Source organism: Astyanax mexicanus, chromosome 16, assembly GCF_023375975.1.
Source record: "Astyanax mexicanus isolate ESR-SI-001 chromosome 16, AstMex3_surface, whole genome shotgun sequence".
In the NCBI taxonomy this organism is placed as follows: Eukaryota; Metazoa; Chordata; class Actinopteri; order Characiformes; family Acestrorhamphidae; genus Astyanax; species Astyanax mexicanus.
Window position 1 is genome coordinate 2629927 of NC_064423.1, and position 17723 is coordinate 2647649.

Genomic DNA, 17723 nt, shown 5'->3' on the forward strand with positions numbered 1-17723 from the left:
ATCTTTAGTGAAGAGCTTTAATAAGTGGTGAAATCTTTCTGAAATACATTTATTATGTGTTTATTTCTCTGTTCCAGACGACAATTATTTGGGATGCTCATACAGGAGAAGCCAAGCAGCAGTTCCCCTTCCATTCAGGTACACTTCTGTTTTACAGCTAGGGGTGGGAGATAATATAATATATATAAAAGCCATTAAATAATATCACAATGTTTCAGGATAATTTTGCGATAACGATATTCTTGGCAATATGACAAATAACACAAAAATAAATACAGCATTTTATTATAGGACTGGATAAATCATGTCCCACTAAATAAAGTGCTCATTCTGTTTTTAAAATAAAAACATTTTCATAAATCAAAAGAATCAAGCATATAATCAGGGGCTCCTTTTAAAAAAATATGCAAAGTTCTTAATTAAATTATTTTTAAATTTAATTATTATACACTGGCCTATTGCCTACAAAATCAGTTGTCCTTTCAATATTTACTATAATTAATATTATTTTGTGGTTGCTTATAATGAGACCCACATATTTATAAAAAAGACTCTAAAAGAAAGCTTTCACTCCTGTAGTTGTGAAAGTTTCTATGGTCCGAATCAGTTGATGAGTTTGGTTTGGTTTTACACAGGCGTAAACCTAGAAACGCACCAAAATGTGCACCAATAAACCAGGCAAGCACATCGTCTCCTCTGATTGGTCAGAGCTGTCTGGCGTGGGAGTAAGAAAGTAAATATAGTGAGAAGATTCTGTGTTTCAGTGAATATATCTGTAGATCTGTGCAGTGTGAAGCTGCTTTAACACAGAACACTGAAAATTTGCCACTGCACTTTTATACACAGCGTTTTCAATGGAACATGCAGCACAGATTTGAGCAGTGAATGCTGCACATTACTGCATGTGTAAACAGCATGAAAGAGAGAGGAGCAGCAGAGACAGTGTTTGTTCATAGCAGTATATTATCTGGCTAATAAATCACATTAAACTGTGCATTATCGACAGTTTATCTCAATTAAAAAGGAGTATATTTGATCTTATTTGATAGCTGGGTCGAATCAAGACCAGATCATGTTCTCACCACAAGCGAACCGCTCCAAAAAAAAAAAGGAAAAAAAAGTGCATTGGGTGGGGGTGGGGCTGATTACGGCAGAAGCTAGGGTGAAACTTGGTGGAATAATTCATATATTTTTTATATAACTCCAATGGGCTAAACGGAGCCACTATGATCAGGAGATCGCCGGTTCGAATCCTGTTTATTTTAGCTTGTCATCGGCTACCAGAGCCCTGAGAGAGCACAATTAAAGAAAGAGCCTTGCTCTCTCTGGGTGGGTACAGTAGATGGCGCTCTTTCCCCTCATCACTCCTAGGTTGATGTCCATCAGCACAAGGATGCATCTGTGAGCTGATGTATCAGAACTGAGTCGCTGCGCTTTCCTCCAAACGCATTAGCGCTGTGATCATCACTAGTGATAGGGGGAGTCCTAATGAATGGCTTGAGTAGTTGGCCGTGAAAATTGGGGAGAAAATTGAAAAAAAAATTGTAATAAATACATTATTTAAAAAAATAATAAAATAAAAGCATGTTACCAATTCTAAACAGGGCCGGATTAAAAGAATGGGCTGAAAGGGCTGCAGTCCCGGGCCTCGCCACAAGGGGGGCCTCCGGTCGCTGAATGTCAAATGACAAAAATTAATTAAAAAAACGAAAATTACAAGCAATAAAAAAGGAAAGGAATTATTACAGAAAACACCCAAATTAACCAACGTGGAGTAGTCAGCCTGCTGTAGCAGCTACCACCAGCAAAGATGCGCTCTCTCTCTCTCTCTGTCTCTCTCTCTCTCTTCCGCAGCGCGGAGCTGAATTCAGCGCGAGGCTACAAATATAAAACTCAGTTTAGTTAAATAAATGAAGATGAGTGAGGACCTGTAAAGTTAATCGAATATTGTCAAATATAAAGGAAAGGTTGAGGTTTTGATGAGCTGTTTCAATGACTTGAAACTGAAACTAAATGAAACTGAAACTTTTATTATTCTGCACACAGAATGCCTTTAACTGTGTTTTAAATGAGTTTTTATTTCATATGAATTATTGTTTTATTAATTTGAAATATTTTTATTATTTTATTAATTAAATTATTTTTTCTTCATAAGATATACATTCTTTATTTTTTATGTATGTTTAAAGTGTCCTATTTTTCCTTTTTTGCGTATATATTTTATTCGTCTATAGTAAGTGTCAGTTTTTAGTTATTTCTAATCAAACCACACCCCCCACGATATCATCGTCCATCGCGATGTTTCCCTGTAAACATCGTCAACTGCCAATTAAAGAGACATCGCCCAACCCTAAATTGAATTGAAATCATAATACCAGTTCACTTTAAACGGTAGTCTGTTATAGATTGGTACTGTGTACGTTGTCGCTGATGTGTCCGTGTGTTTGTGTGAGGTCATGCATCAGAACATGATATGAAGGGCCTCATCCTGGTAATTAGCCCCGGGCCTCAGAAAGTGTTCATCTGGCACTGATTCTAAATGAGTGGTGTGATAACGAATTAATGTTGCCGGCCCTACATTATTAGTTATTATTGAGAGCCAGAAGGTAACATAGACTCGAGTCCATCCTAAATTACTCTCTACTGTCCACAAAGCGATTTCTTGCCATTTTACTTTTATCAACAAAAAAAAAAGTGCAGTGCTGAAGTGAAGATGGAGGGCGTAGTGTATTTATTTGGAGGTGACACAGATATACCAACTTTCTCAAGGAGAGCTGTTTTTACGCTAACGTTGCCTGAGGCTAATAAAGCCATGTGGAAAAACAAAAGCTCACTATCTTTCTCTCTCTCTCTCTCTCTCTCTCTCTCTTCATCTCTCTCTCTCTCCATCGCTCAGCTCCTGCTCTGGATGTGGACTGGCAGAGCAACAACACCTTTGCCTCCTGCAGCACGGACATGTGCATTCATGTGTGCAAACTGGGCCAGGACCGACCCATCAAGACATTCCAAGGACACACAGTAAGCCCTGTCTGCCGGATGTAGCCGGCATGCTGCTCCCGCTGCCTCCGCTTTGCCAGGTGACGGTGTGAGGGTGTAACAGTGTGCTGAGCCGCGTGTTGTTTTTCTCTCCTCCAGAATGAAGTAAATGCAATCAAATGGGATCCGACTGGCAACCTGCTGGCATCCTGTTCTGATGACATGACGCTGAAGGTAAGACCAGGTGTCGGCTGGTAGAAGAGCTGGCGTATCTTTTAAATCTTCTCATATATCAAATTTCACAATTTATTTATTTCTTCATTTTATTTTAGTCGACACAATATAATTCTGATATCGATATGAACATTATAAAAGCCAGCGGCCTTGGTGAACATAATCGGGCACTGATAGAGCGGCTGGGCGATTTATTGTATTGTATTGACTCATAGACGAATGATGCGGTCCAATCAGAATCATTGCCTTCAAAGGCAGCTCTCTCGCTCAGCTGCATTTTTAATCGATAAGGAGCCTTATGAGGCAGCACGTTCATGACACGCTTTGCAGTCAGCATATGTCATCATGTCTAGGGCTTCATGCTCGTGAGTTCTGTATACTCTCACAGTGTAAACCAATAGGGAGTCGGGATAGTATATGTTTCTATTTCTCTACATCCAATCACAATCAGATTCACTCTATCTGGATGGAGAGATTTATCTGGATAGGGTTTTTTTTTTTTTTTTAACCATTTTCTCCCCAATTTAGCACAACTCACTCATTAGGACTCCCCCTATCACTAGTGATGCCCCACACACCAGGAGGGTGAAGACTAGCACATGCTTCCTCTGATACATGTGAAGTCAGACACCACTTTTTTTCAAGCTGCTGCTGATGATGTAGCATTGCTGAGTAGCATCACAGCGCTAACGCTCGGAGGAAAGCGCAGCGACTCGGTTCCGATACATCAGCTCACAGACGCCCTGTGCTGCAGACATCGCCCTAGGAGTGATGTGGGGAAAAAGCGCCATCTACCCACCCGGAGTGAGCAGGGCCAATTTTGCTCCCTCTGAGCGCCGGCAGCTTGATGGCAAAGCTGCATGAGCGGGATTCGAACCTGCGACCTCCCGCTGGATAGGGGTTTTATTGAACGATGAGATGCAGGAATGAAAACAAGTAGTAGAAAGTTCAGATAATTGTGTGAAAATGTAAGGTGTAGAAGTAAAATTCGTCTAAAAAATAATTACTGCAGCGAAGTATAGATAACAAACATTTCTACGTAGGGAAGATGATAAAAACACATCTGAGAAACAGTAAACATGGTTGGGAATCATGTAAGCAGATTCTGATGCATCGAGGATAAAAGATAAAGTCAGGAGAAGCTGTTACAGTGCTCCTGCATTAGACTGTGCTCTGCTCTTCCCTTCACCTCCTGTACTGATGCCCTTAATTACTGCAGCTTTACACTGACTGACTGACTGCAGCCCATCTGTTGCTGCAGTTTATCAGCTGCCTGCTACTCCATCAGTGCAGTGGGAGCACTGCTGATGAGAGATTATCTGGGTGATGAATCATTTTCATGAAAATAGCATTATTCATTTATTTATTTATTTATTAATAAATATTTTATACCTTAGTATGACATGTCCTTTGGAAGCTAAACCTGTAGAATGTAAGTCCGTAGTCTCCTGCATTGAATATGTATAAGAGTCTGTTCACAAGGACAGTTCTAGCCAGACACTGCCAGCCATGATGCACCATTACCACCGACTGCACTGCACTGTCCACTGTGGTTGGTAATATTAGCTTTCTATGGCCTGTTATACTGTGGATCAATTAATGTTAAATATCCACATTTTCATGGTATCAACATGGTATTAAATGCAATGTCCGATTCATCTGGAACTCATTAATAGTCTTCAATTCAATTCGTGTTCTCAAGTCTCACTCATTCATGAGATAACACCTCAAAACTTATACAGGTGTGGGTGAAAAACCGGTCCCACTAGACGACCTAGTGCTAACAGTATTAAGTCGCACATGCACAGCATTTTAAATGTAGATTTTTTTTCATTGAAAGTAGGTAATAGTTGATCACTAGGCTTGATCTTTGCCGACCTTTAAAGAATAAATTCCCAAAAGGAGCACTGCTACATAGCTAAGCTTCATTGCTGGTAGTCTATGCAAATAAGCACTAGTTAGCTTTATATTTTTATATTTTATTTTATTTTTTTATTATTTTTATTTATTTTTCGTTTATTTATTATTACTTTTATTTTTTTATATTTTTTATTTCATTTTAATGTTTTATATTTTCATTCTTGTTCTTAGTTCTATTATTCATTTAATCACATATCATTTTTAACATTTTACTTTACTTTTACTATTATCTATTTACTTATTTTATGTTTTATACATTTTTAACTTCTTATACGTCAAATTTGTTTTGTTTTTTTATGGTATTTTAGAATTTTCTGTTTTACATATATATTTTTATTAAATGTTGATTTAAAATGAGTACTTTTTTTTTTTTTTACTATTTTATTTCTTATTATTTCTAAATTATTATTAAATGTGTTCAATCCCGTTGATGTTATAAAGGCTCGGCAACATTGTAAATGAGGTTCATCCTCAATGTTTTTACCGAGTGAAAATAAAGGTTGATTAATTGATTGATCATTTAAAGAACCAGCTTTAAAACAGAAAAATGTAACCCCAAATTATTACCATTACTATTATATGCGAATATAAAACCCAAAGTTTGAACTTTAGCATAGCTAGCTAACTCTCCTGCTGTCCTTCTTCTTTACATTCTCAGTATTTTCTTTCTGAAGCAGGCTGTTGGTAGAAGGTGATCGCTCACAAAACCTGGAAATATGGGGAGGTGACCCTGACCCCACCCCCAAACTATCAAAACCACCCCTATCTGCACTAGTGCAAAAAACTTTACTGGAGTAAAAAGAGCAGCCGCAGGCAATGCACATAACTAAGAATTCAAGAAGAAACAAAAAAGCTATTGAAAATGAGAAAAATAAAGCTTGAGAGCGATATTTTGTTCAGCGTGCCCAAGATTCCTTCAACTAAATGTACACGCACAAAATGTTAATATTTTTCATCTGGTGTTTTTGCGCCAGTCTATTGACATTGATGTGACTCTATACTTATTCATAAAAAGGAATAAAAGGAATCTGAAGAGAATCTTTACACTCATTCTGCTGTCTCTATTATGTAGAGTCAATAGAGCAAATCCAGATATAATGAGGATATAATGGCTAAATGTAATTAAAGATGTGAAAATTCTTCTTCTATCATGATCACTTTCTATTAATAGACTTTGTTTCATGTATATATTGTGCTGAATGTGTGGTGGTTGGGTGGGAAGGGATAGTAATGGGTAAGGTGAACTGGATGTAGTGGGGTAGATGTGGGAGGGGTGGGATTTTAAAGAGATAAGAAAACATTGTCAGCTTTGTGTTACACTCTGTTACATCTGTTGTCTACAAAACTTTCAATAAAAAACTTGATTACAAAAACAAACAAAAAAAAAAAACAATGTAACAAAGACATGAACCTTGGTTCAGACTCCGCTCCAGACTTTCAGGTGTGAAACTGCTCTAAATCTCAATATCTGAATTCGTTCTGGGTCTGAAATGTGTTTTTTGTGTTGTAGATCTGGAGTATGAAGCAGGACACGTGTGTTCATGACTTGCAAGCTCACAGCAAAGAAATATACACTATCAAATGGAGCCCGACCGGCCCTGGCACCAACAATCCCAACGCCAGTCTAATGCTGGCCAGGTAAATGTACACTGCTGTGTGTGTATATATGTTTTAGATTAGTCTATGGTCAGTCATTTGTTTGATTAATCCAATTTACAACATCAAATTTACTTATTTCAATAGGTGGGCTTGATATGAGTGATGCAAAGTGATACAAGTGATCTGTAATACACCACATTAGGCACTAATGGTCAAATTTAAATAAATATAAATTAAAAAAATATATATGTAATGCCATATAGTGGCTTTTTTTGGGTAGCAGCAGTGTGCATTATTAAAACAGCAATGTGCAACATAACAAAATATATAATAATAAAATACAGGAACAGTCATGTACAAAATAATAGAACAATTAGAGCCTTAACAAACTGAACTCTATCCTACTATAACAGTTAAACATGAAAAATAAGACTTTAAGACTTTTTCGGTCTCTGAGAATGAGAAGTTATTTTCTTTAATAAAGATATATTATTAACTTTATCTGAGAGAAAGATGCTCCTTAAGGTACCAAAACTATTAACATATTTGAGGCTAGACAAAACAACTGTTATTTTAATATTTGTAAGTTTTTCTTTAAGAAGATGAGAATGTTCACATTCTCTGGAGAAAGAGCTGCTCTTTCAGCAGTCACAATGTCCGCGGCGTCGCTACAGTGTGCTGCGCCTTTTGCGTAGCTTAGAGGGAGGGATCGTCGATTTATCTTGTTGACTTTGAGACTCGAGACCATGACATCATTTCCATCGATTTCGATATAATATCGAAATCGTCACACCCTTATTATATATACGCTTTATACTAATTACTGTGGAGCACAGGAGCTAAAACACTGATCACACTTATTTAAATGAATGTATTAATTAATTAATTTATTTTAAATTCTCCAGCGCATCCTTCGACTCCACTGTTCGGCTATGGGACGTAGACAGAGGCATCTGCATCCACACGTTAACCAAACACCAGGAGCCGGTGTACAGCGTGGCCTTCAGTCCTGACGGCCGCCATCTGGCCAGCGGCTCCTTCGACAAGTGTGTACACATCTGGAACACACAGGTAAGCACCTCACTCACCCAACCCACACTGCCAGAACATGACAGGCTGGTCTAATTACACACTGTGATTAATATTATGTGGAGAAAATTCCAGTAAAGTCACCGGACTGTGCCATAATGCAGGTTATGAGACACGATTATGAGGCCTGACAACGTTTTCTTCTTATCTGAATAGACTTTAAAGCTCTTTTGCAGCCAAGATGGCGTGATTTCAGATAATGAATAAGCTTGATTAAATGAATAAGTTTATTTTAGGCAACATTTTTGAATATTGTAAATCAGGGGTGTCCAAAGTATGGCCCGTTTCCTTTTTTGGAGCGGCCCGCGAGGTATTTTAGAAATAGAATGAAAGTTGGCCCGCTGTTAAGCAGGTTTTTATAATGAGAGATTCAAAGTTTGAACGTTAGGTGTCAGAAACGGGCCAAAGAGTCTAAAAGCGGAGAGAGTGCTCATTTCTAGCGCAGAAAAACGGGCCAAAGAGTCTAAAAGTGGAGAGAGTGCTCATTTCTAGCGCAGAAAAACGGGCCAAAGAGTCTAAAAGTGGAGAGAGTGTGCATTTCTAGCGCAGAAAAACGGGCCAAAGAGTCTAAAAGCGGAGAGAGTGAGCATTTCTAGCGCAGAGAAACGGGCCAAAGAGTCTAAAAGCGGAGAGAGTGCACATTTCTAGTGCAGAAAAACGGGCCAAAGAGTCTAAAAGTTGCCGTAATTAAGGAGTTTAATATTAAGAGACATCATGAAATGAAACATCAATTTAAAAAATTTAATTACAGAGTCTGTGGCCCGTGACTTCAAATATATTTCTCCTTCTGGCCCCCAACAAAAAAAGTTTGGACACCCCTGTTGTAAATGATATTATACCCTGAAATATTGTGCCATATCACCCACCCCTAATTATCACATCAGGGTACTACTTTTTAGCTGTTTTTAGCAACAAAAAAATCACACTGTTCTCTTTTCCCATTATATATCTACTAAATACAGATTATATCTGTCCAGTATAATTTATTTTACTTTAATCCTGCATATATGAAGATATTTGGAGTGCATTCATAGTATTAATATCATCATGACATGACTGGATTATTCTGTTACAAATCTGATAATTAAATTTTTTGTATTTTTTAATATCTCAGTCAGGAGTGTGCGATAACCTTATCGTATTCAATAATAAAATGTAATTTTCATTTTGTTGCATTTTTGTTGTGTATTCTTGTTTTATCATATCGCCAAGAGTATCGTTATCACGAAGATACCATGAAATATCGTGATATTATTTTAGGACCATATCGCTCACCCCTAATTGTCGGTAGCTAGCACTGAAATGCAAATGTCTTTGGTGCAATCTGATTTGATCTATTTGGAACACAAACACAAACAAAATACAGTAGTGATTTCTTTGCATTGGTAGCGCTATGCCCCTATCACTAGCATTGTAGGTCTGTTGGGAACATTGGCTAAATTTGCTGCGTTTGGGAATGCTGGAGGTAAATTTCGGTGGGCTGTTCGACAAAATTTCCTACTCACAGGCCTGTCACGATACGATTTTTTTGTGGACGATATATTGTCCCAGAAATTATTGCAATAGACGATATTTTTTGTAATTTTAAGACTATTAAATGCCACTGACACAATGATAATAGAATAGCATAAAAAGCAATTATACACTTTTTAAAGACCACAAAATTTGAATTAATAATTTATTATAATAATTTTGGGAATTATATACTTATTTCTTTACATATTTTTGTGTGTATGGAGTCACATTTATTAAAGAATTACTGGCTAAAATTATGTTCATTATTATATATGTTAACAAACATACAAAAAAACACAGTAGGCGATATCACGATTATCAAAAATGATTGAGGTCATGTTCATTTATTGTACGATAAATCGATATTGCGCTTATTGTGACAGGCCTACGTACTCATTTATGGAGGACCAAAACTGCCAAAATTAAAAATAAATAAATAAATAAAAAATTATGTAAATCACTCAATAAAAGTAATATGGTGACTAAAACGATAAAGTATTATTCTAATTATTATATCAAAATAAATACATATACATAAAAATAAATATCATAATAAATTGTTATTTATGGGTTTTTCAATTAACATTGTTTAATTTTTCTAAATGTGTTTATTATTTACATAACTATTTATTTCTGCATTATTTTTTTCCGTTATTTTATTTCTGTATTTATTTATTTCCCTATTTATTTATTTCTGTTTTTTCCTTGTCCTTATATGATAATGAAGGGGCTGTCCAGCAATGATGTCACAGTGTCTCAGCATTCCTATTGGTTGATCGATGTCAGATACCATATATGGATTGTACATGTTTAGCCCATTTGGCGGTTACTTTGGTAACGTGGGAGATTATATAATAAAGATCATTTAGATCGTAATACAAACTATAATCCGTTTCTTTGAGGAGAGCAGCTGCTTCTCTGAGCAGATCCAATAATGAACTTCACCCCGACATTTCAGCTCCTCTCTCTCTGGGCTTGATTGCTAAGCCTGTACGTGAAAAACACGCCCCCTTCATTATCATATAAGGACAAGGAAAAAACGAAATAAATAAATTGGGAAATAAATTAATGCAGAAATAAATAGTTATGTAAATAAATAAAAGTAAATTGAAAAGAAATGTTAATAAAGTAACCCATTAATAACAAATTATTAGGATATTATTTTTATATCAATTATATTTATTCTTTAGCGTTTTTTTCACCATATTACTTTTATTGAGTGATTTACTTGCGTTTTTATTTATTGATTTATTTTTTATTTTGGCAGTTTTGGTCCTCCATACTCATTATCATGTTTCACTACAACCCAAGTCCATTTCACACCAGACTTCTCCTTTAATTCTGCCAATTAATATAGTGTGCTTGAGCTGGAAAAAGCAAAAAACAAACAAAAATATAGCCGCAAGTGGCGATTTACGGGGTCCGAGCATTACAGGCAAAGAGGCCCCTGAAGGCCGGTTAGGCTTAAAACATGTTGCTGGTTGACCGGCATCACCAAACTGGATGAGGATGACCAGCATGACCACAAAGACCAAGCTAGATTACCAGCATGACCAAGCTGGATGACCAGCATGACCAGAAGGACAAAGCTGGTTGGCCAGTATGATCAGCATGACCAAGCTGATTGACCAGCATGAACACACTTGTTGACCATATTGACCAAGCTGTAAGACCATAATGACCAAACTGGATGACCAAGCATGGCAAAGGTGGTTGACCTGTACTCTAAAGGGTCCTGGAATTAAGATTTAACAGCAGGATTCTACTGAATAAATGTAGAATCTGAAAAGTATTGGTTTTGTTTCCACAGACTGGTGCTTTAGTTCATAGCTACAGGGGAACAGGGGGCATTTTCGAAGTTTGCTGGAACGCAGCTGGCGACAAAGTGGGGGCAAGTGCATCGGATGGCTCTGTGAGTACTTTCATTCATCAGATTCATTTTCTTTTATAAAGCAAACATCTCAGAAATGGCGTGTAGATATATTGGCTTGCAAAAGTATTCATTACCTCTTGAACTTTTTCACATTTTGTCAAATGACAACCACAAACGTAATTGTTTATAAATTTAATTGAGATTTTAAGTGGAAGACCAACACAAAGTTGAAGTGGTTTTAATTTTAAAGTGGAGTAAAAATTATGCTTAATTTTAAAATTTTTAATCAGCCCCATTTACTCTGAAACCCACAAATGAAATTCAGTGCAGTCAATCGCCTTCAGAAGTCTCTTAATCAGTTACTAAGTGTCCAGCTGTGTGTAATTTAGTCTCAGTATAAATACAACTGTTCTGTGAAGGCAAACAGCATCATGATGACCAAGGAACTCACCAGACAGGTCAGAGATAAAGCTGTGGAGAAGAAGTTTAAAGCAGAGTGAGTTTATAAAACCATATCCCAAGATTTGAGCATCCCAAAGAGCACTGTTCCATCAATCCATCATCCAAACCTGCTCAGAGAAGCAGCCAAAGAGGTCCATGGTCACTCTGGAGGAGCTGCAGAGATCCACAGCTCAGGTGGATCAGGAGAATCTATATCCACAGCACAACTTAAATTCCCAAGCTCCTCAAATCTGGCCTTTATGGAAGAGTAGCAATAAGAAGACCATTGCTGAATAAAATATATACGTTTTGTTTGCAGTTTGTAGCCACAAGCCACACATTTTGAAAACATATATCACAACATATATCATATTTTTTTCACTTCACAATTATGTCTATCCCTCAACCCTCCTGTTATGTTATGGGACAAATTGATCTGTTTTTAAATGTTTAAAGATCTAGGAACAGTAGTTAAAAGCATTTTTTATAAGTATGAAACTTCTTCTGCTTGCCTAAATTACTGTAATCAACATATAATATAAAAATGATTTATCTCACATATTTGCAAAAACAAAAACTATAACAATATTTCAATGTTATGGGTTAATGATATGTAAAACTATTGTGTTTTATATGTTTCATATGTTGGTCTTTTAAAAGTAATAAAGTAATGAATCATTAAAAAAAGTTTGAACTTTTTAACTTTTTAAATGAAAAAAAAATAAAAACAGTGAATTATCCTAATTGAAGCATTACCTGAGTGTGTAAGGAACACTATTGCACTGAATATTGAAAGTATAATTAGTAATGTAGTTAGTAATATACATAAACATATATATAACACATATACATAAACAATTAGCTACATTTAATTAGACATTATCATTGTAATTATATGATTTATATGATTATCTCTGTATTAGAATCTGGTGTTTTTGTGTTTATAACTAACTGAACTAATCCACTCTCCCTCAGACTGTGACACTCTCTCTCTTTCTCTCTCTCTCTCTCTCTCTCTCTTTCTCTGCCTGTGTCTTTCTCTCTCAATTCAATTCAAACAAGCTCTCTCTCTCTACCTCTCTCTCACTGCCTCTCTCTCTCTCTCTCTCTCTCTACCTCTCTCTCTCTCTCTTCCTCCCTCTCTCTTCCTCCCTCTCTCTCTACCTCTCTCTCTCTCTACCTCTCTTTCTCTTCCTCCCTCTCTCTCTCTCTCTCTCTCTCTCTCTCTCTCTACCTCTCTCTCACTGTCTCTCTCTCTCTACCTCTCTCTCTCTATAACTCTCTCTCACTCTCACTGCCTCTCTCTCTCTCTTTCTCTGCCTCTGTCTTTCTCTCTCTCAATTCAATTCAAATAAGCTCTCTCTCTCTACCTCTCTCTCTCTACCTCTCTCTCTACACCTCTCTCTCTACCTCTCTCTGCCTCTCTCTCTCTCTCTGCCTCTCTCTCTCTCTCTGCCTCTCTCTCTCTCTCTACCTCTCTCTCTCTCTCTGCCTCTCTCTCTCTCTCTACCTCTCTCTCTCTCTCTCTCTCTCTCTCTACCTCTCTCTCTACCTCTCTCTCTCTCTCTCTTTCTCTGCCTCTGTCTTTCTCTCTCTCAATTCAATTCAAATAAGCTCTCTCTCTCTACCTCTCTCTCTCTACCTCTCTCTCTCACTGCCTCTCTCTCTCTCTCTCTGCCTCTCAAGTTCAAGTTCAATAAAGCTTTATTGGCATGACTGTCACAAGGTACACTGTTGCCAAAGCAGACAAACAATACACAAATATAAACACAATGAAAAAAGAAAATCTAATAAAACAACTTAAACAAGAAGAGATTAAATAATATTGATATGAAAAATATTAAATATGAAATAACAATGTTAACAATAATAATGACATATCAATGAAAAGAGATATAGATATATAATATAAATATAAATAAGTGAACAGTAGGGGGTAATATTGATTAATATTAATATCTCTCTCTACCTCTCTCTCTAACTCTCTCTCTCTCACTGCCTCTCTCTCTACCTCTCTCACTCTCACTGCCTCTCTCTCTCTTTCTCTGCCTCTGTCTTTCTCTCTCTCAATTCAATTAAATTAAATTCAAATAAGCTTTCTCTCTCTACCTCTCTCTCTCTCTCTACCTCTCTCTCTCTCTCTCTACCTCTCTCTCTCTCTCTCTACCTCTCTCTCTCGCTCTCTCTACCTCTCTCTCTCTCTCTCTGCCTCTCTCTCTCTTTTTCTCTCTCTGAAATTTTTATTCTCATCAAATTAGATTCCAATTCAGAAATCCTCACAACCAAGTTGAGACATTTACAATCTAATTTATCATTTATTCTTTATTCCTGCAGCCTACGTATATTTTATCTCCCCTCAAACATACAAGTATATGCTATTATTTTAATTGACCCTGTTATTATCCATATAATTCAAGGGTTATAAATACTTTCATATGAATGTGACTTTTTTTTTTTTTTTTTTTTGTAGGTTTGTGTATTAGATCTGAGGAAATAACGCTGCTTGTTGGAAGCCATGGACCGACTATGAATGTGTACATAGCCAAAATGACTGTCCCTGCCCCATGTACTGCTACAATCCCTATTGTACCATGGCCAGCCACTACAGACAGGAAAACAAGCACCCTGACTCCCAGACCAAGCAGAGTGGACGTGATTCCAACCAGAGACATAAAAGGGACTTTTGTAAGTAACACCGGTGGAGAAAAAAATACAAAAGAAGACGACGAGGAAGAAAAAAAAAAAAGGACTGGTATATTTACCAAATTTGGAAGATATTTTACTATTTGTTCTTCAAACCAATCTCATCGAAATAAACGAGCGAAAAGATTTTAATCTTTGTTGTTAGTTCCATTTCAGTGTGCACACTTTTTTTTCTGTTTTTCTCAGCTCTCTCGACTTTGTGTTTTCACTTTTCTCTCTCTCTCTCTCTCTCTTTTTTTTTTTTTTCTTTCTTTTTCTCACTTTTTTCCCCTCACTCTCTCGCTGTTTCTCTCCACACATTTTTTTAAAGGTCACGGCTGCATGAATAATGACTCATCTTTCTCTCTCTTTCACACACAGTACAGTTATTTAAAGTCTTTCGGTACTATACTGATGCATTTTGTGGTTCAAGAAAAAAAACGACAAAAAATAGAAACAATAGGGATTTAAAAATGCGTTCGGTTTTTCTTTGTTCTTCAGTTTTGCGTAGTTTGCTTTGGTTAATCTGTTGAAGTCCGGATGCAATCAGACTCGGTTTAAGGTTTGGCTGCTGTTTTTTTTTTTTTTTTTTAGTTCCAGAGGAGGCCTACGTTCTGCTAAAACTAAACTAGACAAACCTAAATAAATGATGATGAGGCGATGCGCATTATTAATTAAGGGATGCATTGCTGCATTGTTGCATTGTGCATTGTTCTGTTTGGTTTGTGCCGTAACTTTGGAGCCACACAATGTTACGACTTCTGAAGGTTCTTGTTTACTGTACCGTGTTAAGAGCGGGATTACCTTTCCAAAAATCTGCATTTCCTGTTTAAAAAGTAAAAAAAAAAAAAAAAAACATCCTGGAGCGAACAGTCGGAAGCTAATGCTGGGCAACTATTGGTCCATCCCTGAGTATCCAGAGGAGGAGGGAAGACTTGCTTTAAGTTTCACTTTATTATAAATGTTTCTGTTCTGATTTTTCCAAATGATATGAATATGAACTTCCTGTTTCTGTTTTTTGATGCACTTGTCTTAGTGAAGCATACTATTGAAATTTCACACTAGGGTTGGGCGGTATCCAAGGTATATCCATTTTATGTTCTCTAAATATTGCTGTGGTATATGGTATCACTATTGGCTGCCATTTTTCTTATTCTGTTATTTTAAAACCAAAAAAGTGAACACTTATTTTAAGAAATCAGAGTTAACCCTCCTGTTACATTGAGTTACAAGTTACAAACATATTTTATCCTCGTGGTCAATTTGACCCCAGCACTATATTTAATATAACTTATATAGCACTTAAAAAAAAAACATCAAAGGTTCAAACTGACCTCAAATAACATTGATATGAACAACGTTGATATGTATAGCCAATTAAAATACACGTCATCATGTTAATTTTATGTGTACTTTACTTTTTGGACTACATGCCTACATTAAAGTGAGAAAGGGTGTCGTCATATTTCCTTTCTAATGAAGGGGAAGCTGCAGGGAAGCGTCCAAGTAAACAAAACAGTAATTATATATATATATATATATATATATATATATATATATATATATATATATATATATATATATATATATATATATATATATTAAAGTCAAACAAGTGCTGAAAGTTAATCTACACAGATTAATATTGGTGTGTAAATTGCTTCTGTTTATATTTCTTATATATATATATATATATATATATATATATATATATATATATATATATATATATATATATATATATATATATATATGTTTAGATTTCCAGTATTTTGTCTAAGGATGAGTTTCAATAACGTTTCTCCAGCACTAAGGCTAGGTGTAGCAGCATTAGCATTAGCCGCTAAACGCAGTGCTAGCAGGATGTAAATGCTCTACTGCTTCTTAATACCTGACTAATATCTCAAATTCATACATAAATGCACCGGATTATAATGTGCACTGACGATTTTTAGGAAAATTAAAGGATTTTAAGTGCAAGTCCTTATAGTGCAAAAAATATGGTGCCTTTTCCCTTTAAATTAGGAAAAGTCAGTAAATTGCAAAGCAAAAAAATGACGTTAAACATGGAATGGGGACAAATTGACCCCAAAGAAAACAGGAGGGTTACAGGAAGATATGGTGCAATATGTTGCTGTATATTGTAATATTTAAAAAAATATATACTCTATCCAATCAGAACAGTGGGATCTAATGGCATTGCAAGTGCAACACTGCTATTTAGTTGGCGGGGTTTAAACACAACAATGAAACACCAAAACCTTTTTAAATTATAAACTGATGATATTGCAATTCTTCAATATATCAATATACCCTTCAGTAAGTTCCCACAGCGCCCCCACTCTGTGGTCATCCTAAATGCACAAGAATAAGTAATGAGCTTATTTGGCTACTTTGTACTAGATACAAATAGAACATGCAATTTGACACATTAGAAGACACTTTTAATTAATTTGGTTGAAATATATAGATATAAATATATACGCCCTCATTTGTAGATGCGATGATTCATAGATACCACAATATATGTGATTACTGTTATACCGCCCAACCCTAACTCACACTGATCCTACAAAAGCATGCATATTTACTTTATTTTTTTTACAGTCCTGTTGCAAAGAAGAGCTGAATGAATGCCTGCTTTTTTAAAATCTGTTCTTATTTGGGATTTTTTTTTTCTGTTCATTTTTTGCAAATCTTTCGCTTCACAACAAGCAAATCAGTCCATCGTTATCTCTCCAAACATGAAATTCACTGTTTTGTTCATTCAGACTCCCCCCTGCTCATCTCTACATTATATATTTTTAGCTCATTTGTAGTAGCTGTCCGTACAGGCCTGGTCTTGCCTTTCTGTCTGTTGCATTCAGTGTAACATTTGATTTTCTGAACATTTCTCTGAAACATTAATGTTTTAAATTGAATTTTTACTTTCTGAAGAGTGCTCCTCCACCCAGCGGTGCATGCAGGTTAGAAAAGCATTAAATATGACTGTCTAAACTTAAAGTTTCGCAGGTTATGTTCACACAGCATGTAAAAGTCACTGAAACCTTGATTTACTCACCAAATTCAATGTTTATTTTAGACGTTTAGGGCCCTAATGTATTCCTATTGTGATCTGTAGGTGAGCTGTTAACTGTGCACCATGCAGCTTGATTTAGGGTGTGTCAGAGTGTCTTTGCTATCGTAACGACGTGAAAAGTACACCTTGTGCTCCTCCAAACACAGTAAAGGCATGTACTAGTTTTCTTAAATTTTCTTAGTTAGTCAGGACTGTGTTTTGGGCTTAAGGTAAAATAAACCAATCGGCGTGTCCCCTGTCATTCCCTTTAAGAGCCAGGTGTGCTCTGACTTTGGCGGATTAATATTTTAACAGTGCAATGCTTCTGCACTTCTC

The 17723-nt window shown here is 36.2% G+C and overlaps 1 protein-coding gene across 1 annotated transcript in view; it reads left to right on the forward strand.

Moving 5' to 3' along the window:
- The window catches only part of tbl1xr1a (TBL1X/Y related 1a), a 103738-nt gene extending 89256 nt beyond the window's left edge, over window positions 1–14482 (forward strand). Inside the window, exons 11-17 of the mRNA XM_022669973.2 lie at window positions 78–138; window positions 2897–3018; window positions 3136–3210; window positions 6641–6768; window positions 7635–7800; window positions 11144–11245; window positions 14118–14482. Coding sequence (XP_022525694.2) covers window positions 78–138; window positions 2897–3018; window positions 3136–3210; window positions 6641–6768; window positions 7635–7800; window positions 11144–11245; window positions 14118–14144 — 681 coding nt within the window. The 3' untranslated portion in view covers window positions 14145–14482. The remainder of the gene's footprint in view (window positions 1–77; window positions 139–2896; window positions 3019–3135; window positions 3211–6640; window positions 6769–7634; window positions 7801–11143; window positions 11246–14117) is intronic.
- The last annotated feature ends 3241 nt before the right edge of the window (window positions 14483–17723 follow it).